The sequence below is a fragment of the Panthera pardus genome, unplaced genomic scaffold (genome assembly GCF_024362965.1).
Source record: "Panthera pardus isolate Hobbes unplaced genomic scaffold, ASM2436296v1 HiC_scaffold_6, whole genome shotgun sequence".
Lineage (NCBI taxonomy): Eukaryota > Metazoa > Chordata > Mammalia > Carnivora > Felidae > Panthera > Panthera pardus.
The window spans coordinates 63,422,687-63,441,850 of NW_026526991.1; the positions used below are offsets into that span (position 1 = coordinate 63,422,687).

The window sequence follows — 19,164 nt, forward strand, 5'->3', positions numbered from 1 at the left end:
TATTGTTTCTTGTGCCAGATTCTAGCCAACTGAAGGCTCTCCCATGTACAGCAGCTTCAGAGGAACCCTTCCTCCAGAATCTCCTTGGGATAGTGGGGGGGGGGGGAGGGTATAGCTCAGTGGTAGAGCATTTGACTGCAGAATCTCCTCGGGATTCTGTCAGGGATGTCTCTGCTCTTGGCTTAGCTACTCAATTCTTATCACTTGGGAGGTAGGGAGAGGGCTTCCTCCTTCAACCATGCTGAGACCCGAGGACCAGAGGAGAGATCACATACTCTTTCCTTCCCCTTCCCTATCTCCTCAGGTCATTTTTTATTCCTGTGAGTGGAGGCGTTTATTTCTTTTGTTTGTTTGTTTGGTCTCACTTTGTTGGGGAGGAAAAGAGGAGAATTCACAACGTTTTAAAGTCAGGAGCTTCTGCCTTTTTAGAACTCAGCCTCTAAGGAGGTTTCATGTAAAACTATCAGTAACAGAGGAAGCAACAAAGAGCCTCAATTACATTCTTTGAAAGTGAAACTCAGTGCAAATTTGTTCCATTTCTCTCAACCCAAATGCAAAGTTTATTACGACATTTAGCCACTGACTTCCAACCTCCTCAATTGTAGCTGTACTTCTCAAAGAGATATCCTATAACACCTGCAGATGGCAGATTTTGCCCACATTTCTACAGATCTGCCCAAGGAAGCACAACTAAATCGCCTTCCCATGGAAATACATGAATGGAAATTTATCAGGTAGTTACCTTTTTCTTGGAACTAAAATTTAGAGCGCTTTATTTTTTTAATGTTTATTTATTTTGAGAGAAAGAGCAAGTGCGCGAGCAGGGGAAGGACAGAGAGAGGGAGAGAGAATCCCAAGCAGGCCCCACGCCATCAGCTTAACCGACTGAGCCACCCAGGCACCCCTGTAGTAATCTGCTTTAAAATAGTTGTACAATAATTTCTTCTCAGACAAAGGATCTTTAAGGTATTCCTTAGAAGGAATACAACCCTCTCCAAGTCAAGCAATTCAGTAGAAATCCTAACGTCCACATCTCAGGACTAAAAAGGCCAAAAGAGTGGAGGGAAAGAAATGGAAACTGGCTTCTGAACACCAAGAATGGACCAAATAATATGCTTCACATTTTATAAATGTTATTGCATTTAATCTTTACGATTGCCCTTTAGCAAAGGTCCTTTTATCTCTTTTTCACAGATAAGGAAATGGGCTTAGAGGGGTTATGTTAATTTCCCAGGATCACATCAGTAAATAAACTGAAGGACTCAGGCTTTAGAGCTGGTGCAGCACACTGGTTACTGGCCAGTGCTCAGGAGCCAGACTGCCTGCACTCAAGCCCTAATTCTGTCTGCCGCTTACTGTGTGATCTTGGACAAGCCACTTTATTTCTCTAAGCCTTGGTTACCTCCTCAGTGAAATGCAGACAACAGTAGTGTCTATCAGCTGTGGGCGTTAAATGAGATAATACTTATATATTTGTAAGCTAATACAACAGGGTTTCTGAGTTACGTCTGATTTTTGGATTGTCAGCAGCACCTGCTTTCTCTATGAGTGGTGAGATTCTCACCTACTTTTCCAGCTTAGAGATGAAGGCATGGGAAAAGTCCCCTCATCCTCTGCTTCAGCAGAAAGCAAAAGTGAAAACTCCCAAACCATTGAAATTTTGGGCCTCAGCAGCTCCTGCAATGCTCCACAAAGCATGAGCACACATTGGGAAGCACTCTTGTGGTTCAGGCGCAGGCAAATCAATCCATGGCTGGAGTCACATCCCAAACGTAATTCTCCCCCCCCGCCCCCCCCCTGCCACCACATAAAACATCTTAGTTTATTAATCCTCTCATGAAAAATCCGCACAATCACCAGACAGTCACTGCAGAATCTTTACTCCTTGACAGTAAGAATTGCTACATCTTAGCCTAAGGAGGTATTTGTTGCTCATGTGGCCTGGGCTGCATACAACATTAGTAATATATTGCATTCCTCTAAGATAAATGATAAATGTTTTTTTTTTCCCCACTTCCCAAAGGAGCTAATCAGGAAGACCTTGGTTCAAGCTCCACTGCCACGAGTCACTAAGGCTTTGAACCTCATCTGTTTAACAGGATAAAGCCACCTACCAAATAGGATGGTTATAAGAATTAAATGAGATCGTGCATATATTTAAGTGCTTAGCATACTATAGCAAGAACCCATATGGTAGCTATAATTATTATGTCATTGTAGAAAGCCGTAAAGAACACAAAAGAGTAAGGGAAAAAAAAGCCACCGATAATTTCCCCTCCTAAAGGCAACCACGGTTAACTTCTGATTAGTCATCCTCTTTCTGTGTGTAGTTTGTCTTTCTATAGATCTGATATCATACCACACGCGGTCTATGCAGTCTGGGTTTGTTTTATTGTGTCTTTTTGGCCTATTATTATAACTTACACATATCCCCACGCCATCAACAGCTGAGAAGCACTTCTTTATGGCTTCTAACAATACAGCTTTTCCTGGTTATGAAGCCTTTGGGAATGAAATAGTCGTGCCTATCTTATCTTCCTGCCTCTTTGGGATCTGCCCTCCTGGCCTTGGGAATCCTCAAATCTGTCACCATCATCGCTTGGGACCACAGCAAAGAATCTCCTAAGGGCCTACAGGGGGTGGAGTGTGCAGGCCCCCCAAAACTCCAAAGGCAGCACTCTGTGGAGGCCACAACGTAAGGCAGTGCACAGAGCCTTGCTTCCACAGCCATCTGCTCAACTGCCTCTCAAGTTTTTTTCCCACACAGTCTAACAGAAGCTGCCAGGAAACCAAAAACAAAACCCCCAAATCTGCTCATGTGCCTTCAGCTTGAAGTTCAATCTCCTCCTTCCTGGGTACCTTTTCTATACCTTCTTTTCAACAAAAAAGCAAGATGTATGATTTGGCTTAAATATTAAAAAAAAAAAAAAAGCCAGGATATCAGAAATAAATTTGGTTTTTAACATTTGAGTTGCCAGAACTGTACTGTCCATGCTGACACAACCCTCGTTATCTGTTGACACATTACCTTGTTTTTTTCAGATAATGTAACTGTCTAATAACAGACCGTAAATATTTACTTCTAGATATAGAATTAGGGACAATCAAAAATTACATTTAAAGTAAAGATAATCACGTCTATAATATTTATTTTGACCAACTACCTGGTTTTGGGGGAATTTTGGAACCACTGTTTGTTATTATTATTGTTCCTACCATAGTTGATATTAAATAAACAGTTTTCTTGAAGAAAAATGGTCATGTGGCTATACAGAGAAGACACTAAAATGAACTGAGAAATGGAAGATTGAGTTTTCCCTAAGACTCTGGCTCTATCAATAATGAGCTATGTGACCTTAAGGAGCCCAAATTCTCTGAAACTACCCCCCGTCTAAAACCAGGGATAATGAGCTTCACTTTGCCAGCCTTACAAAATTTTTATTCAGAGCAAATTAAATAATGAATGTAAAAGTAATTTGTCACTTCTAAAGAGCTATACAAATGTGTGTGTGTGTGTGTGTGTGTGTGTGTGTGTGTGTGTGTGTAGCACGGGCAGTTATTTTACTATGAAATGAAAAGGCAGGAGAGAAAAGACAGTGTCAAACACATCCTAACTGCTTTTTGAATTTTTATCTGTACGGTCAACAGGCATCCAGAAACGTTAAAAACAGATCACTGTGGATAATTCCACTTTGTCCACTTTTCCTCCACACATGCATCATGCTAATTAAAGGACCGGCTGTCTCCGTGCTGTGTTAGAGGAAACTGAAGTGTTAGGACAAGACGGACTGGCATGCCATCTCAAGGAGTCTATGCCAGCTAAGGAAGGACTGAGGGAGGTTAAGGAGTTAGAGGTACAGAGGATTGGGATCGCTGAGGTTATAAGAATTTAAAACTAGAAAGAAGGTATAAACAGCTTAGAATTTAAAGGAATGTTAGGAGATGGCTTTTCCCAAAGAGGGGAGCCATTATCCAAACCCCTCGACAAGTGATTTTCTGAAGCTATTATATGCAGCTCCTCCAGAGCCTGACATTTGATTACATTTAAAATTCATCTTTTGCTTCCCTTTTTCTTCCTCCCCCATGCACCATGTGTTCTTGCCCCAACCTCCCACTTTCCCCCTCCTTTGATTTCTTTCCATTTCAAATGCTTTTGAATGTCTAGCTCCAGTTCTGCACTGGCTTCCCTAACCTCTCCTTGCCTGGTTCTCCCCGGTGCGAACCTCCTGCCGACAGCATCATGTATGCACATTCCTCTTTGGAAAAATCACACCTCATTCTTACAGAGGAGACTTGGAAAATTATTCTGAACTATATTGCTGTTTTGTTTTGTTTTTTTTTAATAGAAAGATAAAAGCTTTAAATTCCAGGCTGTTTCCCTATAAGGAGAGGACATGGGAGGGAGAGAAGCGATGATAGTTCCAAACCGGCTCAGACTTGGTCATTGGTGGTGGCAGGATGCCATTCTCATTCCATCCGGGCAGGATCCGCTGGCCAGAGGCATTCAGTCAAAGCAGGTGGGGGGGTGGGGCGGGGGAAGGAATACAGGTAGGCTGACAGAGACTTGCAAAGATGGAGAGAAAGAGAAAGAGGTAAAGTAAAGCCAAGAGGGGATGGGGAAGGGCAGTAGTCCGAAACAAGGAGGGAGGGGATGGGTGGGGGGAAACAGAGCAGGGAATAAAGTAAAAGGGAGAAGGAGGGGCGGAAGAGAACAACAGAAACAAAGCAGGTGGGAGAAGACAGAAACGGTGGGGGGCAGTGGGGACAGGAGTCTAGAGAGTGGGGACAGCGCGTGGGAGCGAGCGGCCGGACCGGAGAGAAGAGAGGAGGGCGCGGGAAAGACTGCCATGCCTAGCCTCGGTCTATGTGTTTACTTCCTTACACTGTCATCGGTAGCTGCCTTATCTATTTTCACCTCTGGCAGGAGCCGCCCGCCGATGTGGGAGCCGGGGCCGCCGATGAGGGACACCACGCCGTTGCAGTCGACCGTGCTGTTGCGCTTGACGCTGCGCCGCAGGCTGGGGAAGATGCGCGACGAGCGGCTGCCCTGGCTGTAGCCGCTGTAGCCGCTGTAGCTGCTGCGGCGCTCGCGGGCCCGGATCGGGATGAAGAGCGAGTCCCGGCGGCCCTCGCTCTCCTCCACCGTGCTGTGCTCGTCGTCCGCGAACTCGTTCTCCGAGCCCGGGTCGCGGAACCGCCCGGGCCCTCGGAAGCTGAAGATGCTGCTTTTGCTGTTGTGGCGGGAGAGGAACGGCGAGCCCGGGATGCTGAGCAGTGACTGCAGGGGCGGAGAGAGAGAGAGAGAGAGAGAGAGAGAGAGAGAGAGAGAGAGAGAGAGAGACACACACAAGAGACGGCGTGAGACGGGAGGCTGACCCGTACAGGCCCAGCAAGGGTGGTTTGCCTCCCCCTCCCGGCCCTACCCTTGCATTCCTGGTATGAGAACACACGTGTTTCCAGAGAGCACTTTTCTGGAGGTTGAGTTTATACCACTGTCCACACCCATAATCACTCACTTCTTGCCCCATACCCTTGAGATGCATCTGGCTTTGAGCAGGTAGCCGTACACAAATTCTACTCCTATTTGGCCATGCATTACAACGATGCTTTTATCCCGTGCTCTATGTAGCTAACCACGGGGAAAGACATCGGTGTGTCTATTTCGCAGTACTATGAGCTCACCTGAAGTGTGCCTTTACTCAAGTTAGACTCCAAGCCACACGTGGCAAAAAGGAGAGAATTTAAAAGTGCTCTATCATTATCAAAAGTGCTATTCTGTCAATGAGTACATGCCCCGGAGATAAGTAGTATGCCAACAATAGTCTTGAAGTAGCTTTTGTTCAGTTGAATATTATGTATGTTTCCTTCTACTCCATTTTATTTTTTATTTTTTTTTTAATTTTTAAATTTTTTTTTTCAACATTTATTTATTTTTGGGACAGAGAGAGACAGAGCATGAACGGGGGAGGGGCAGAGAGAGAGGGAGACACAGAATCGGAAACAGGCTCCAGGCTCTGAGCCATCAGCCCAGAGCCTGACGCGGGGCTCGAACTCACGGACTGCGAGATCGTGACCTGGCTGAAGTCGGACGCCCAACCGACTGCGCCACCCAGGCGCCCTTCTACTCCATTTACGCCAGGCCTTCTACTCCATTTTAAACTTAAAAGTTTATTTATTTTGAGAGAGAGAAAGAGAGAGAGACAGAATGTGAGCAGGGGAGGGGCAGAGAGAGAATCCCAAGCAGGCTCTGTGCTGGGGGGGGGGGGGGAGTGGGGGGGGAGCTGGAGGGGGCAGGTGGGGATTGAGTCCATCATCTTTAAAATCATGACCTGAGCCAAAATCAAGAGTCAGATGCTTAACTGACTGACCCACCTAGGGGCTCTCCTCCTATTCCATTTTAAAGTCAACATTTTTTTTTTTTTAATCACAAGTTTAAATATTTGTAAATTATATAATTCCCAGCGCTGACATCTTGAAATGAAACTTTTATTTACCATTTACAAATTTTTCCTCATTTCTTTTTCTCCTTCATCTCATACTTCCCTTCCATATTCCCTAGAGAATTGTGTGCTAATGCATATTGATATGCTTTACCGCATTTTACTGATCACCTTTGAATACTTTTCTGCAACAAAAAATTATAAATAACTGTACTTAAAATTTGAAAATTTTCCTGTGATCCTGAGTCTCTAAGAATTTTTAAAAATTCTCCTGGATTGGGGCGCCTGGGTGGCTCAGTACATTAAACATCTGACTCTTGATTTCAGCTCAGGTCATGATCTCACAGTTGGTGAATTCGAGCCCAGAGTCCAGCTCTGCTCTGGCAGCATGGAGCCTGCTTGGGATTCTTTCTCTCTTTCCCTCTCTCTCTCTTCCCCTCCCCTCCTAGCATATACTCTCTCTCTCGAAATAAACATAAAAAAATTCTCCTGGATTGATTTTTTATTATAATTCTTATTATTAAAATTGATTGAGATATATAAATATAGGGCGCCTTGGTGGTTCAGCGGTTGAGCATCCAACTTCAGCTCAGGTCATGATCTCGCGGTCCATGGGTTTGAGTCCCATGTCGGACTCTGTGCTGACAGCTCATAAGTATACATTTTATAAGTAATTATTAAGCTTAAAAAGGGTATTTTATTAAAATGTATCTCCTAATGAGTTTTTAAAATTGGTGTTTCGGGGGTTGAAATATTTGTATTATTTATTACTAGAATCAAACATGGCTCAACATCAACCCTCCCTTCCCTTTCTAATATTAGATTTTAAGAGCTCAAAAACCTTATTCACACAAATAGTATCTGGGAACAGAAGAATTTTATTGTAGCAATGTCACTCAATTCTTTGAACTCCTTACAAATTATATTCCAAAATCACATAGTAAGCTGTTAGCAAAATTTATCTTAATCAGCTGACAGTCAAATTAGGTAGTCTTTCAACTTTATTGGAAGCAAAGAACTATAAACCAACCAACTTGCCAAATTTGTTACCTAGTTGTTAGAAATATTCCATGTCTTGTTTTCTGAGGATACCAAAAAAGGCTTAAGTTTTTATTAATAATTATATGGGTTACTCTTACAGGGGTTATTCTTTTTCTTAAAGGAACCTTATCTAACCCAAAAGAAAAAGGTGGAATAATCAAAATATCATTACTTTCAATATCACTGCCAACATTAATTTTTCCAATATTAGTTTTTTAATAAAATAATTTTATCTTATCACATGCCTTCAAGATATTTTCATCAAAACCTTAAAGCCACAGATTTAGCTTGTTTCATTTATAAAAATACCCACTATATGATACAATTAGCAAAGCCAGTCCTTACTGTCAAACCACTTGACCAACTCAGACTTTTTTTTAATTTGAAAATTATGACCTTATTTTTCCATTTTAAAATTTAAAAAAATTTTTAATGTTTATCCATTTATTTTTGAGAGAAAGAGCAAGCAGGGGAGGGGCAGAGAAAGAGGGAGACAGAATCCCAAGCAGGCTCCATGCCGTCAGCACAGAGCCCAATGCCGGGCTTGAACCCACAGACGTGAGATCATGATCTGAGCCGAAACCAAGAGCCGGACACTTAACCAACTAAGTTTCCTAGGCACCCCAGACCTTATTTTTCTTTTTATTTAAAAAAATTTTTTTTTTAACATTTATTTATTTTTGAGACAGAGAGAGACAGAGCATTAACGGGGGAGGGTCAGAGAGAGGGAGACACAGAATCTGAAACAGGCTCCAGGCTCTGAGCTGTCAGCACAGAGCCCGACGCGGGGCTTGAACTCACGGACCGCGAGATCATGACCTGAGCCGAAGTCGGACGCTTAACCGACTGAGCCACCCAGGCGCCCCCTTATTTTTCCTTTTAAATAAATGTAGTAATATATATCCCAGTGACATCCATCCAATTCCTGATTTTAAAACATCTCAACAGCCCTGAGTATAAGACAGATAAATTCAGAAAGTCTTACAATGGATTTAAATTTCCTTGGTTAAAGAAAACTTAAAGACCCAAATATTTTCAATTGTCTCTTTGTTTGGCATCCCCCCTGCCCCTCAATTTTTATACCTCAGGGCAATGTTCTATGCCAAAGGCAGTGCCTTCCTATTGTACATATGATTTTGTTCTAATGAAAAACGGTAAGGTGACAGACACAGAGACAACTGCCTTTGGAAGAGTCTATTAGTCACAGCTCCCACGAGAAGGGGGCATGCCACACCATGCCATGCCATGCAGGGCCTCCTGGGGAGGTAGCAGGGTCAGTTAGGAGGCAGAAGAGCAAGGGAAAAGCATGGTTCAGAGCCTGGATGGTGGTCTCCCTGGCAGGAACAGGTGAGGCAGAGCAGGCACATCTGAGAAGTCCAGGATTGGGCAGTTTGAATAATTTCAGTAGGCTCTGGGCTACAGGACTGGTCCTAGCTGCCCAATGCCTGGCCCTTGGAGTGATTTCGGGCAGGGGGGACACTGGTGTGGTATATCTTGGCATGTGAGCTTTAAATAAAGTTGGGGATGAGGGTTTGGATTGATCCATCTGCATATGAAAGGCACACTCCCAGGCAAGTTGTTCAGTGTCCAGGAATTAAGTCTGCACTGGGAGGGGCACTCTCTCCCCAGCTAGCAAGGCTCCTAAAATGTCGAAGCATCATAAAATACAGAAAATAAAAACCGTAAGTACTACAGTAGGATCCCAAGATTGGACTGAGGGAGGGATGGGAAATATCTTTGAGCTTCCACCCACATGTTCAGTTCAGTGGAACACAGAACTCTGAGGTTCTGTGTTAGATGTTGACAAACAGTGTCTTCGGCGTATGTATCTCCTTGTAAGGCTCACTAGAGAGAAAGAAGGCCAGAACTCTTGGGCTCCTTTGTTAAATCCCATGATCACACTTAATTTCATCAACCCTCCCAGCTTTGACTCTAATTTACTTTTTCCATTTTATCTTTTACCCTTTCCCTTCACAGACCTTACCATTGAGCCACGCTGCTTTCAGGTCTTTATTTTCTATACCTCCAGCTGTGGAGATTCTCTCTACTGTCCATGGTCCAGCCCTTCACCTTCTTCCTCAACAAACTTCCTTCACCCTTCAACAGCATGGAGCCTCTCTTTCACAGTACTTGCGCTCTACTTTTTGCTACAGTTCTTTGTATATATGCTTTTAGCTCTCTCTCTCTCTCTCTTTTCAATTTTTAGAGGGAGTGCGCATGCAAATGGGGGAAGGGCAGAGGGAGAGAGGGAGAGAATCTTAAGCAGGCTCCATGCTCAGCACGGAGCCCAATGCGGGGCTCAATCCCGCGACCCTGGGTTCACAACCTGAGCCGACATCAAGAGTCGGACACTCCACCGACTGGGCCACCCAGGCGCCCCTAGCTCTCCTTTTTGACGAACTACAAGCTCTTCAGAGGGTCACACTGCCTGATTCATCTTCTCTTGGTGTGCTTTGTACATCGTAGGTGCAGTGCTTAATTTAATGAACAGGTACTTGGGTTTTATACTGTAAATTAGCCACCCACACCTTAGCATTATCCCACACCTGCACTGGGTCACTGCTTTGCTTCTCATAGCAAGCTTCCCTGGACTAAATCTGTGATTTTGCTCACACTACACGGTACATTAGGTCTCCACATTAGGAAAGAGGTATCATTTCTTCGACGAATGATCATTAAATACCTATTGTGTACTAAGTGATGTGAATACAGTTGTAAAGAAGACATATAGCATGGTCCCTGTCCTCTCAAAACCTTGCAGCCTAGTAGGAAATATATACTACAGGAGATCTATTCTTAACCGGTAGGAAAGTGATAAGATAATGATCAATTTAGTGACCTACAAACACATAGAAATCAGGATCCTGAGACAGTACACACTAAAAGAAAATAATTTATGTCTTACTGTTTAGTTCCCTGTTCCATTCTTGGCAAAAGAGCTGATGGTAATAAATGTGGAAGGGGAGAAGAGAACCCAATATTCAATCCTGCTCCAGCCCATTCTCTAAGGAGATACATCCTGAGGGTAGCCAGCCCAGCCTGTCACCGGTCTCAGTTTCCCTGGGCTAGAGGGTTGCAGTGATGACCCAGGACTCTTGGCTCTATTAACTCCCGGGATCCAGGCTACTTTATGAAATGGGTGGGCCTTACCTTCCTTCTGTTTTCAAAATCTTTCTTGTCCACCGACCAGGAGCTTCACACATCACAGCTCACTAGAAATACTACCTTAGGTCTAGGTGTTTGCTCGGCAGAATGGCTATGGGGTGTTCTCGATTTGAGGAGGTGGCCCTCATATTCCATGGAAAAACTGAGGATTTTAGGGTATCCATGCCAGCTGTCTGTTGGGACCAGGCTTAACAATGACTGGGATCCTTAGGATGTGATAAGTTACTGATTTAAATGTTCTATGTCCATGCCATATTTCACTTTTTCCAGAACTGGACCCACAAAAGTATGGCCAACTCATCTTTGACAAAGTAGGAAAGACTATCCAATGGAAAAAAGACAGTCTCTCTAACAAACGGTGCTGGGAGAACTGGACAGCAACATGCAGAAGGATGAAACTAGACCACTTTCTTACACCATTCACCAAAATAAACTCAAAATGGATAAAGGACCTGAATGTGAGACAGGAAACCATCAAAACCCTAGAGGAGAAAGCAGTGAAAAACAGCTCGTTCTTAAAGTGTGGTCTAGGGACTCCTGGGGGTCCTGTGACCCTCTTAAGGGGGATCAAGAGGTCAAAACTATTTCATAACAATACTAAGATCATATCATCATCACTTTCATTTTCTCACAAGTATAGAGTGGACTCTGGAAGCATGACAGTTTCACAGTATTTAGACTTTTCTTATGAGCTGTTAGTGATAGTAATGTATGAGATTTTTTTTTTTTTAACGTTTATTTATTTTTGAGACAGAGAGAGACAGAGCATGAATGGGGGGAGGGTCAGAGAGAGAGGGAGACACAGAATTGGAAGCAGGCTCCAGGCTCCGAGCTGTCAGCACAGGGCCCGACACGGGGCTCGAACTCGTGAACCAAGAGATCATGACCTGAACCGAAGTCGGACACTTAACCGACTGAGCCACCCAGGCGCCCCTGTATGTGATTTTTAAAACTTGTGTGTGGCAGTACTTGGAAGATGTGTATAACTCAATGAACAGATATTCCCTAAGTGATCAATGCATGATGCTACTAATCACTCATGAGTTAATGATCTATGGTGATAAATACAGCAAAGGATTTTAATGTAACAGACTTACAGTTTCAAATTCTATACTGCAACTAATCACTGAAAAAACAATAATTGCGCTGAGTTTTGGAATAGCATTAAAGATGAATATTCATAATTATCTGAAAAGGCTTTTAAATTTTCCACCCTTTTTTTGTCATTTTTAAAAAATGTTTATCTTTGAGAGAGTGAGTGAGAAGGGGAAGGACAGAGAGAGAGGGGCACAGAGGGCCCGAAGCAGACTCCAGGCTCCGTGCTGACAACAGAGAGACCAACATGGGGCTCGAACCTATGAACTGTGAGATCATAACCTGAGCTGAAGTCGGACGCTTAACTAACTGAACTACGCTGGCACCCCTATTCCTCCCTTTTCTTTTTCTTTTTTTCTTTTTTGTTTAATTTTTTTTAACATTTATTTATTATTGAGAGACAGAGAGAGAGCATGAGCATGGGAGGGGCAGAGAGAGGGGAGACACAAAATCTGAAGGAGGTTCCAGGCTCTGAGCTATCAGCACAGAGCCCGACGCGGGGCTAGAACTCACAGACAGTGAGATCCTGACCTGAGCCGAAGTCAGACACTCAACCGACTGAGCCACCCAGGTGCCCCATCCATCCCTTTTCTAATTACATCCGTATGAAACTAGATTTCCTTCAAATATGTCAACCCCCCAGATTTTTTTAACATATCCTTTTTTTTTTTAATGTTTATGTATTTCTGAGAGAGAGAGAGAGAGAGAGAGAGAGGTGTGTGTGGGGGGGGGGGGGAGGGGCAAACAAAGGGAGACACACAATCAGAAGCAGGCTCCAGGCTCCAAACTGTCAGCACAGAGCCTGACAGGGAGCTCAAACCCATGAACTGTGAGATCATGACCTGAGCTGAAGTTGGATGTGCAACCCATTGAGCCACCCAGGCGCCCCTATTTTTTTTTTAAGTAATCTCTACACCCAGTGTAGGACTGGAACTCACAACCCCAAGATCAAGAGTCACATGCTCTATCAATTGAGCCAGCCAGGCGCCCCTATCATTATTATTATTTTTTTATTTATTATTATTTTTTTTAAATGTTTATTTATTTCTGAGAGAGAGAGTGAGACAAAGCGTGAGTGGGGGAGGGCCAGAGAGAGGGAGACACAGAATCGGAAGCAGGCTCCAGGCTCCGAGCTGTCAGCACAGAGCCCGACGCGGGGCTCGAACTCATGGACTGTGAGATCATGACCTGAGCCGAAGTCGGATGCCCAACCGACTGAGCCACCCAGGCGCCCCCCTATCATTATTATTTTTAGGTAAATCAGTAAATAAACATGCTTAATATTTTTAAAGTTCTTAATTTAATAGTAATTATTAAATTGCATATTGTAGGTAATTATTAAATTTCTTAATTTCTAATATAGATTAAAAGCACACTTAAAAAAAGCACTTTGAGGTCTTCAATTTTTAAGAATATTAAGGGAGCCTAGGGGCAGCTGGGTGGCTCAGTCAGTTAAGCATCCAACTCTTGATTTCAGCTCAGGTCAATCACTTCTCAACCTTTTGGCTAAGATCAAGTGTAGCTCAGGTCAAGATCCTGGGGTCTAAGATTGAGCCAGGTATGGGGTTCCACACTGGGCATAGAGCCTGCTTAGGATTTTATTCTCTCCCTCTCCCTCTATCCCTCACTCTTTCTCTCTCTCTCTCTCTAAAAAAAAAAAAAAAAAAAAAAAAAAAGAATATCAAGGGGTCTTAAGACCAAAAAGCTTGAGGAATACTGTAATAGAAAAATTAAAACACTGTGCATAATTGAACTCAACTTAATATTTATAAACTGTCCTAAGCCATAAAACCAGAGCAGTAATTTTATAGAGAAATGAGTAGGAGATTGGGTGGGCAGATGTCTTAAGGGCTCTCTACAGATCTGGCAACACAGGAAACTGAACTGAAGCCATGTTCACTGGTGAGCCAACAGAAGAGATGACCATGGATGTGTGGAGGTGAGTGGGGAGGGAGTGGCTGCACACAGTCATGTACAGGAATACAAGCTCTGTGGTCCAAAGGACCTGGTTCAAATCTTGACTGAAACACCTACTAGCCATATAACCTTAGATAAGTTAATGACTCTAGGCCTCAGTTTTAGTCTTTCTTCCAGATAAAATCAGAGAAACCGCAGAAGAGTCCTGGGACAAAGAATATTACTTCCATGTAGGGTTTCTAAGCAAGTCTTGGCAGACAGCCACGGCCTCTAGGAATCTACAATTTTTTTTCAGATGGGGAAATTAGAGGAAGTGAACATTTTCATGCAAAGCAGGACATTTCAGAAGCCCAGTTTTATTTTTTGAGCTAGGGAGCAATCAGTGCAACTCTGCTAAAGCCAATAGATTAATCAGAGACCATTCAATAACAGCACTAAGGTATTCATTAACCAGCTCAGTGATGGCTCTCAAGACAAGGGTTGGATTACAATGAAGCTGCAATCATACTTTTCCCCAAAAGAGGCAGAACTAGGAGAAAGGTGAGGTGAAGGTGAGACAGAGATGGCTCTAGGCCACAAAGAAGTCCCAGAAGGGGTGAAATCAGATTTATAAAAGTCCCCCATTCATCTGTCCAACAAATATCTGAACACTAGCCATATTAAGAGAGGAAAGAATAGTAGGAGTAAAAAGCAACACATAAAGAGATACGTAGGAAACATAATGGAAAGATAAAATGGTAATCCCCACTGAGGTGTGGAGTCAGGGAGGGTTGGGAAGGTTTTTTGAGAGAAGGATGTGAAGAGGAAGTATGATGTGGACACTGAGAGCAAGAAAAATAGAGCATCTTAGAGAGGGGGTTCCTGGAGCAAATCTGAGGGTAGGAAACAAACCTCGTAGATGAGAAGCATCTAGTAGTTCATTCTGGCCTAAGTGCAGGGCGGCTGACAGGGCACAGTGACTGGGATTGAAAAGGCCAGGAGCGGGGAGCACTATAATTTCCAACTAGGGGCTGGCACTTGGTTGGTAAATAGATTGAATCTGTTTAGGGTAATTTCCTCTCCTATTCTTTGTAATAACTATTCTACACTGTCAATATTTTCTTTAAACACCCTTCTCATTTCTTTAAACTCAACCTCTTGGGGCGCCTGGGTGGCTCAATTGGTTAAGCATCTGACTCTTGATCTCGGCTCAGGTCATGATCTCCTGGGTCCAGGTCATGATCTCACGGTTCACAGGTTCGTGCCCCAAGTCGGGTTCCGTGCTGAGAGTGCCCCTCTCTCTGCCCCTCCCCTGTTTGTGCGCATACTCTCTCTTGAAAATAAATAAACTTTAAACTCAACCTCTCATTCCCTTCAATAGGACTTTGAATTTCCTACATTACTGCAAACTACAGACATTCCAGTGTCATCTTCTTCAACTTCCTACTCCCTATCTACAAACTTATCCACACCCGCATGTCCTGACATTTTCGGGTAAAAGGTAGCCCCTTCCTGTTAGAGACTCTATCTAGTTTCACATCTTCCAAGACTGTGCTCCAGTTTCTTTTCTATTCGACTCCATTTTCGACCTCTACTTCCCCTTCTTCTGGGCTCCCCCACTGCAGATTATAAAAAATACTTACCTTCCACCCATATCTTTCAAGAAGCTTTTATGAGATGTCTACACTCATCATCTCCAGTTCTCACTTAATATGGCATCCATCCTTACCCTGGACTGAAGTGTGTCTTTAAAGTGCTCAGTGACTTATATTGCCAAATCCAGTGCTTATTTCCAATTCTGATCTCATGAAGCATTTCTGTTAACTTTCAATCCATTGACCACTCGCCTGCTTTCTCCAATCTTTGTGCTCTCCTGGTTTCACTGAACTGGTTCTCTCAGCACCTCTCATGACTGTTCATTTGTTTTTCTTCATGAGCTCCATCTGCGATGCCCATGAACATCAGAGATGGAGCCCCTAGGCCACTGTTCCTTCACCTGACACAACCTCTTTGAGTACCTCATCAAGTCTCAAGGTTCCAGTCACCAGGTCTCGGCTCAGGACCTCTTCCCAAAGACGTCATTTGATTATCTGTGTGTCTAAAAGACCTCTCTACTTGGTTATAGGGTGTCCAAACTGGAACATACTTTTCTTCCCCACCTGGAATGTCCTTTCTTCTGCCCTATTACTCCCTCATCAATACACACACACACACACACACACACACACATTACCTAATTCCTGTTTATCCTTTATTAACCTTCCCGAGAAAGTCTTTGCCAAACCTCCAGGTTGCGGTACATCCCGTGACCTCTAAAACATTCCAGCCTATTTCAATTACGGAAAAACATGGAACCATCCATGGTATTATAGAAATAAGTTTTGGTGTCCACTCCACTCCACTGTTAAGTTCCTTAGGAGAGGGACAGTGTTTTAATCACCGTGAATCTCTGGGAGTCAGCATAATCCCTGATGCATGGTAGGCACTCCATAACTGCTTGGTGGTGAATAATGAGAGCTCTGTTTTAGGAAGTGCTCTGTTGACAGTATATACAACATAAAGGAGAGGGAGAATGATCAGAGGAAACAAACCCGCAGTGGATATAACTGAGGTAGAACAGACTAGTACACGTGAACTAAGATACAGTTAATAGGATGGGAAGCGGGGGATGGACACGAGAGATTCTGCTGTGATCAAGTGAATAGGACTGGCAGAGGCTGAACTGGGAGGGGAGAGGTGTTAGGGAGAGGCACAATGGTCACCTCTCGGAAACAAGCAAAGACACAGGGTACGCTGCCAGAAGACCAGTAACTGTCATCTATTTCATACCGGACTAACTTTCTAGCATTTCCTTAAAATTGGGAATTTAATGGCCTCAGAATTGGATTTTGGTGGTGTTCTTCGAAATCCAAAAATAGGTGTTATGTGGTGGTATTTATAGTAATAGAATGCTCAGTAATTACCCGTAAGTCCTCTCCTCTCTCTTTCTCTTAGTTTCCCCATTTATCAAAGTTGGGTACAACTGGAGGCTTTTAACCTACCATAGGCTAATTTATTAGCATGACATTATATATCTAGAATAATTAATTACTAGAATTTGCCACACTTAAATAAGGTGACCTAGAGTTTCAGGACTCTTTTTTTCTTTAACCTACAATTACATGCAATTCTTAAACAGAGATGTTTGAAAGCTAAATTCTGATGTTCCAACGTTTAAGGAGAGGGGTAGAATGGAAGGCCTACTGGTGTGAAAGGGACTTTACAGCTGCAGTAAGGCTGCCAGAGGTGATCACACAGTCCTAGGGCTGGCCCAGAGCAGAGAGGGGAGGGCAGGACTGGAGCAGAGGACAGCCCTAACACGCCCACAATGCTCCCTCTAGAGGATAGTACGGACCATGGAGAGACAGGCCTGAGGACGCAGGGGAGGGGCTGGAAAATGTAGAGCAAAAGGGGGTAATGTGAGAATCAAGTGAGATTAGGAAAAGGAGATTTCTTAGGCTTATTTGACCCAGTGCAAATAGTTTACCTGATTCATGATGGAAAACTTCCTTCCTATTCTGTTGTCTGGCAGCCGAAAGCCCTTCCTCCTCATCCCGTCTTCCGACTCTGACTTAAAGACCTTTTCAGGATCCCCTTTTTCCTCTCCTTCAGAGAGCTCCTTCTGCTTCCTCTTCTTTCTCCTGTTACGTCTTTCTTTGGCGCTCTTGGAGCTGAGTTTGGATACTTCAGAGGAGCTCCGAGGAGAGCCTACCCCTTCTTCACCTTCTTCCTCTATGGCATCTTCTGAGACCGTGCCGGCGGAGGTGGCCATCGCTGCCGCCTGGAGGGGGGAGCCACAGTGACAGGCCAGTCAGAAGCAGTTAACTGGAGCTGCAAGGAGCCAAGCAATCAGGGCAGTTCATTTCCTTTCCCACGGATAGGGGAAGCAGGGAAAAAGGAGGAGGGCGAACCAGCCTGGAGAGGAGACTGCGGCCAGGACTTGGCTATCTCCATTTTCTGGTTGATCTGTATTGTGGCACCCAGCCACACACACTGTGGCACACACTGTGTAATCAGAGCAGAACCCAGGGGGAAGAACTCAGGGATTTATTCTCTGAAGTATCTCTGACAAGAAAGTGGCCGCCTTCTTGGTACCAAAAGATTTCTTCTGGACAACTCTGAAAATGAATGCTAAGAAACCAAATTATACACATTATGGGCCCAACGGTGTAAAAACGCATGTATGTTTGGACAAGAATCAGAAAGCAAAGCGTTAGGGTGGTGGGATCACTGGACTGGTTTTCAAATTTTATTTTACTCTTTTACCTGTATCTTCTTTCCAATTGCAACCAATATTTTCATGATCGCAGAGAATGTATGAAGGAGATCCTACTGATGGCCTCAACAAAAAGGCCATGCTTATAGGAAGCACTCTATGTACTGCTCTGGCCACTTGCTTCCCCCGCCCAGCCACCCTAGCAGTTGAACACTAAACAGCTGAGAAATTCAAGTAGAGATCATATTAACAAACTATTTGGCCGTTAAGACAAATGGAATAATTGGGCCAGCCATCTGCGGTTGTCACTTGGGTTATTTTAATCAGATCAATGGCTTCTATTTGACAACGTGCCTCGAAAAGATCAACTGCAATGGCAATGAGATAGGGCCTTAGTCACGGTGATCTGGCAGGAAGGACTGTATATCGCAAAGCACCGATCACCAACCTGTGCCTCTTCCTGTTGCTTTTTCAGTTGCTCCAACATTGCTTTGAATTCAGCCTCTTTTTGCTCTGCCTCCTCCAGGGTTGCCTGATTCTGTTCTTCATAAGCCATGGCCACCACAGCCAAGATCAAGTTCACCAGATAGAAAGAACCCACAAAGATGACCAAGACGAAGAAGATCATGTACGTTTTCCCAGCAGCTCGCAGGGTCTGTGAAGACGAAGACCATTTTCTGAGTCCTATGCATCAAATGAACCAGGCTGAAACTACCTCGTGGGATAATGTTCGTCTGCAGGGGCACCACTGCAGTTTTGACAGAACAGTCCTTTGTTGTGCGGTGTGCCTTCAATACTGCAGAGTACTTAGCATCCCCAGTGGCCAAATGGCTTCCTCCAGCCTCAATTCAGAGTAAATGTCACTAGCACCTCCAATGCCTTGTGACAGAAAAAGTCTGCTTCCCTTTCCGAGTACTCCTGATATACTCCCTTCATGGAAAAATACTTGATTGTTTTTAAAGGGAAAAATGCTCCGAGCTAAGAATTATATTTGCCTTCGTTAGCTGATTCTAAAACAAGTATAAAGAAATGAATACAAGACTTCAGCTCATTTATCTACTGGTCCTCAAAGAGCGTTAACAGATAAATTCCATCTTAGGGATCGGGTCCAAGTCATAGAAGTCCCCATCTTGAGTGACATCCTTCCTTTCCTTCTGCAATAGGGTGGGTTTTTAAAGAGAGATGTGGCACAAATAACAGTGGAGAAAAAAGTAGGAAGGAGGATCCTAGGACCAGTCCTTTCACTAGCTGTGAGCAAATGGACATCAAAGA

General features: G+C 43.8%; 1 protein-coding gene across 9 annotated transcripts in view; it reads right to left on the reverse strand.

Moving 5' to 3' along the window:
- The window catches only part of SCN8A (sodium voltage-gated channel alpha subunit 8), a 177,792-nt gene that overhangs the window by 56,647 nt on the left and 101,981 nt on the right, over positions 1-19,164 (reverse strand). For 5 of the 9 annotated variants that reach the window (XM_053895971.1, XM_053895974.1, XM_053895969.1 and 2 more), the window contains exons 10-12: positions 18,341-18,547; positions 17,164-17,457; positions 4,883-5,278 (exon numbers count right to left, since the gene is read on the reverse strand). In XM_053895971.1, the coding sequence (XP_053751946.1) occupies positions 4,883-5,278; positions 17,164-17,457; positions 18,341-18,547 (897 nt within the window). The remainder of the gene's footprint in view (positions 1-4,882; positions 5,279-17,163; positions 17,458-18,340; positions 18,548-19,164) is intronic. The other 4 variants (XM_053895976.1, XM_053895973.1, XM_053895975.1 and 1 more) reach the window with 1 other exon arrangement.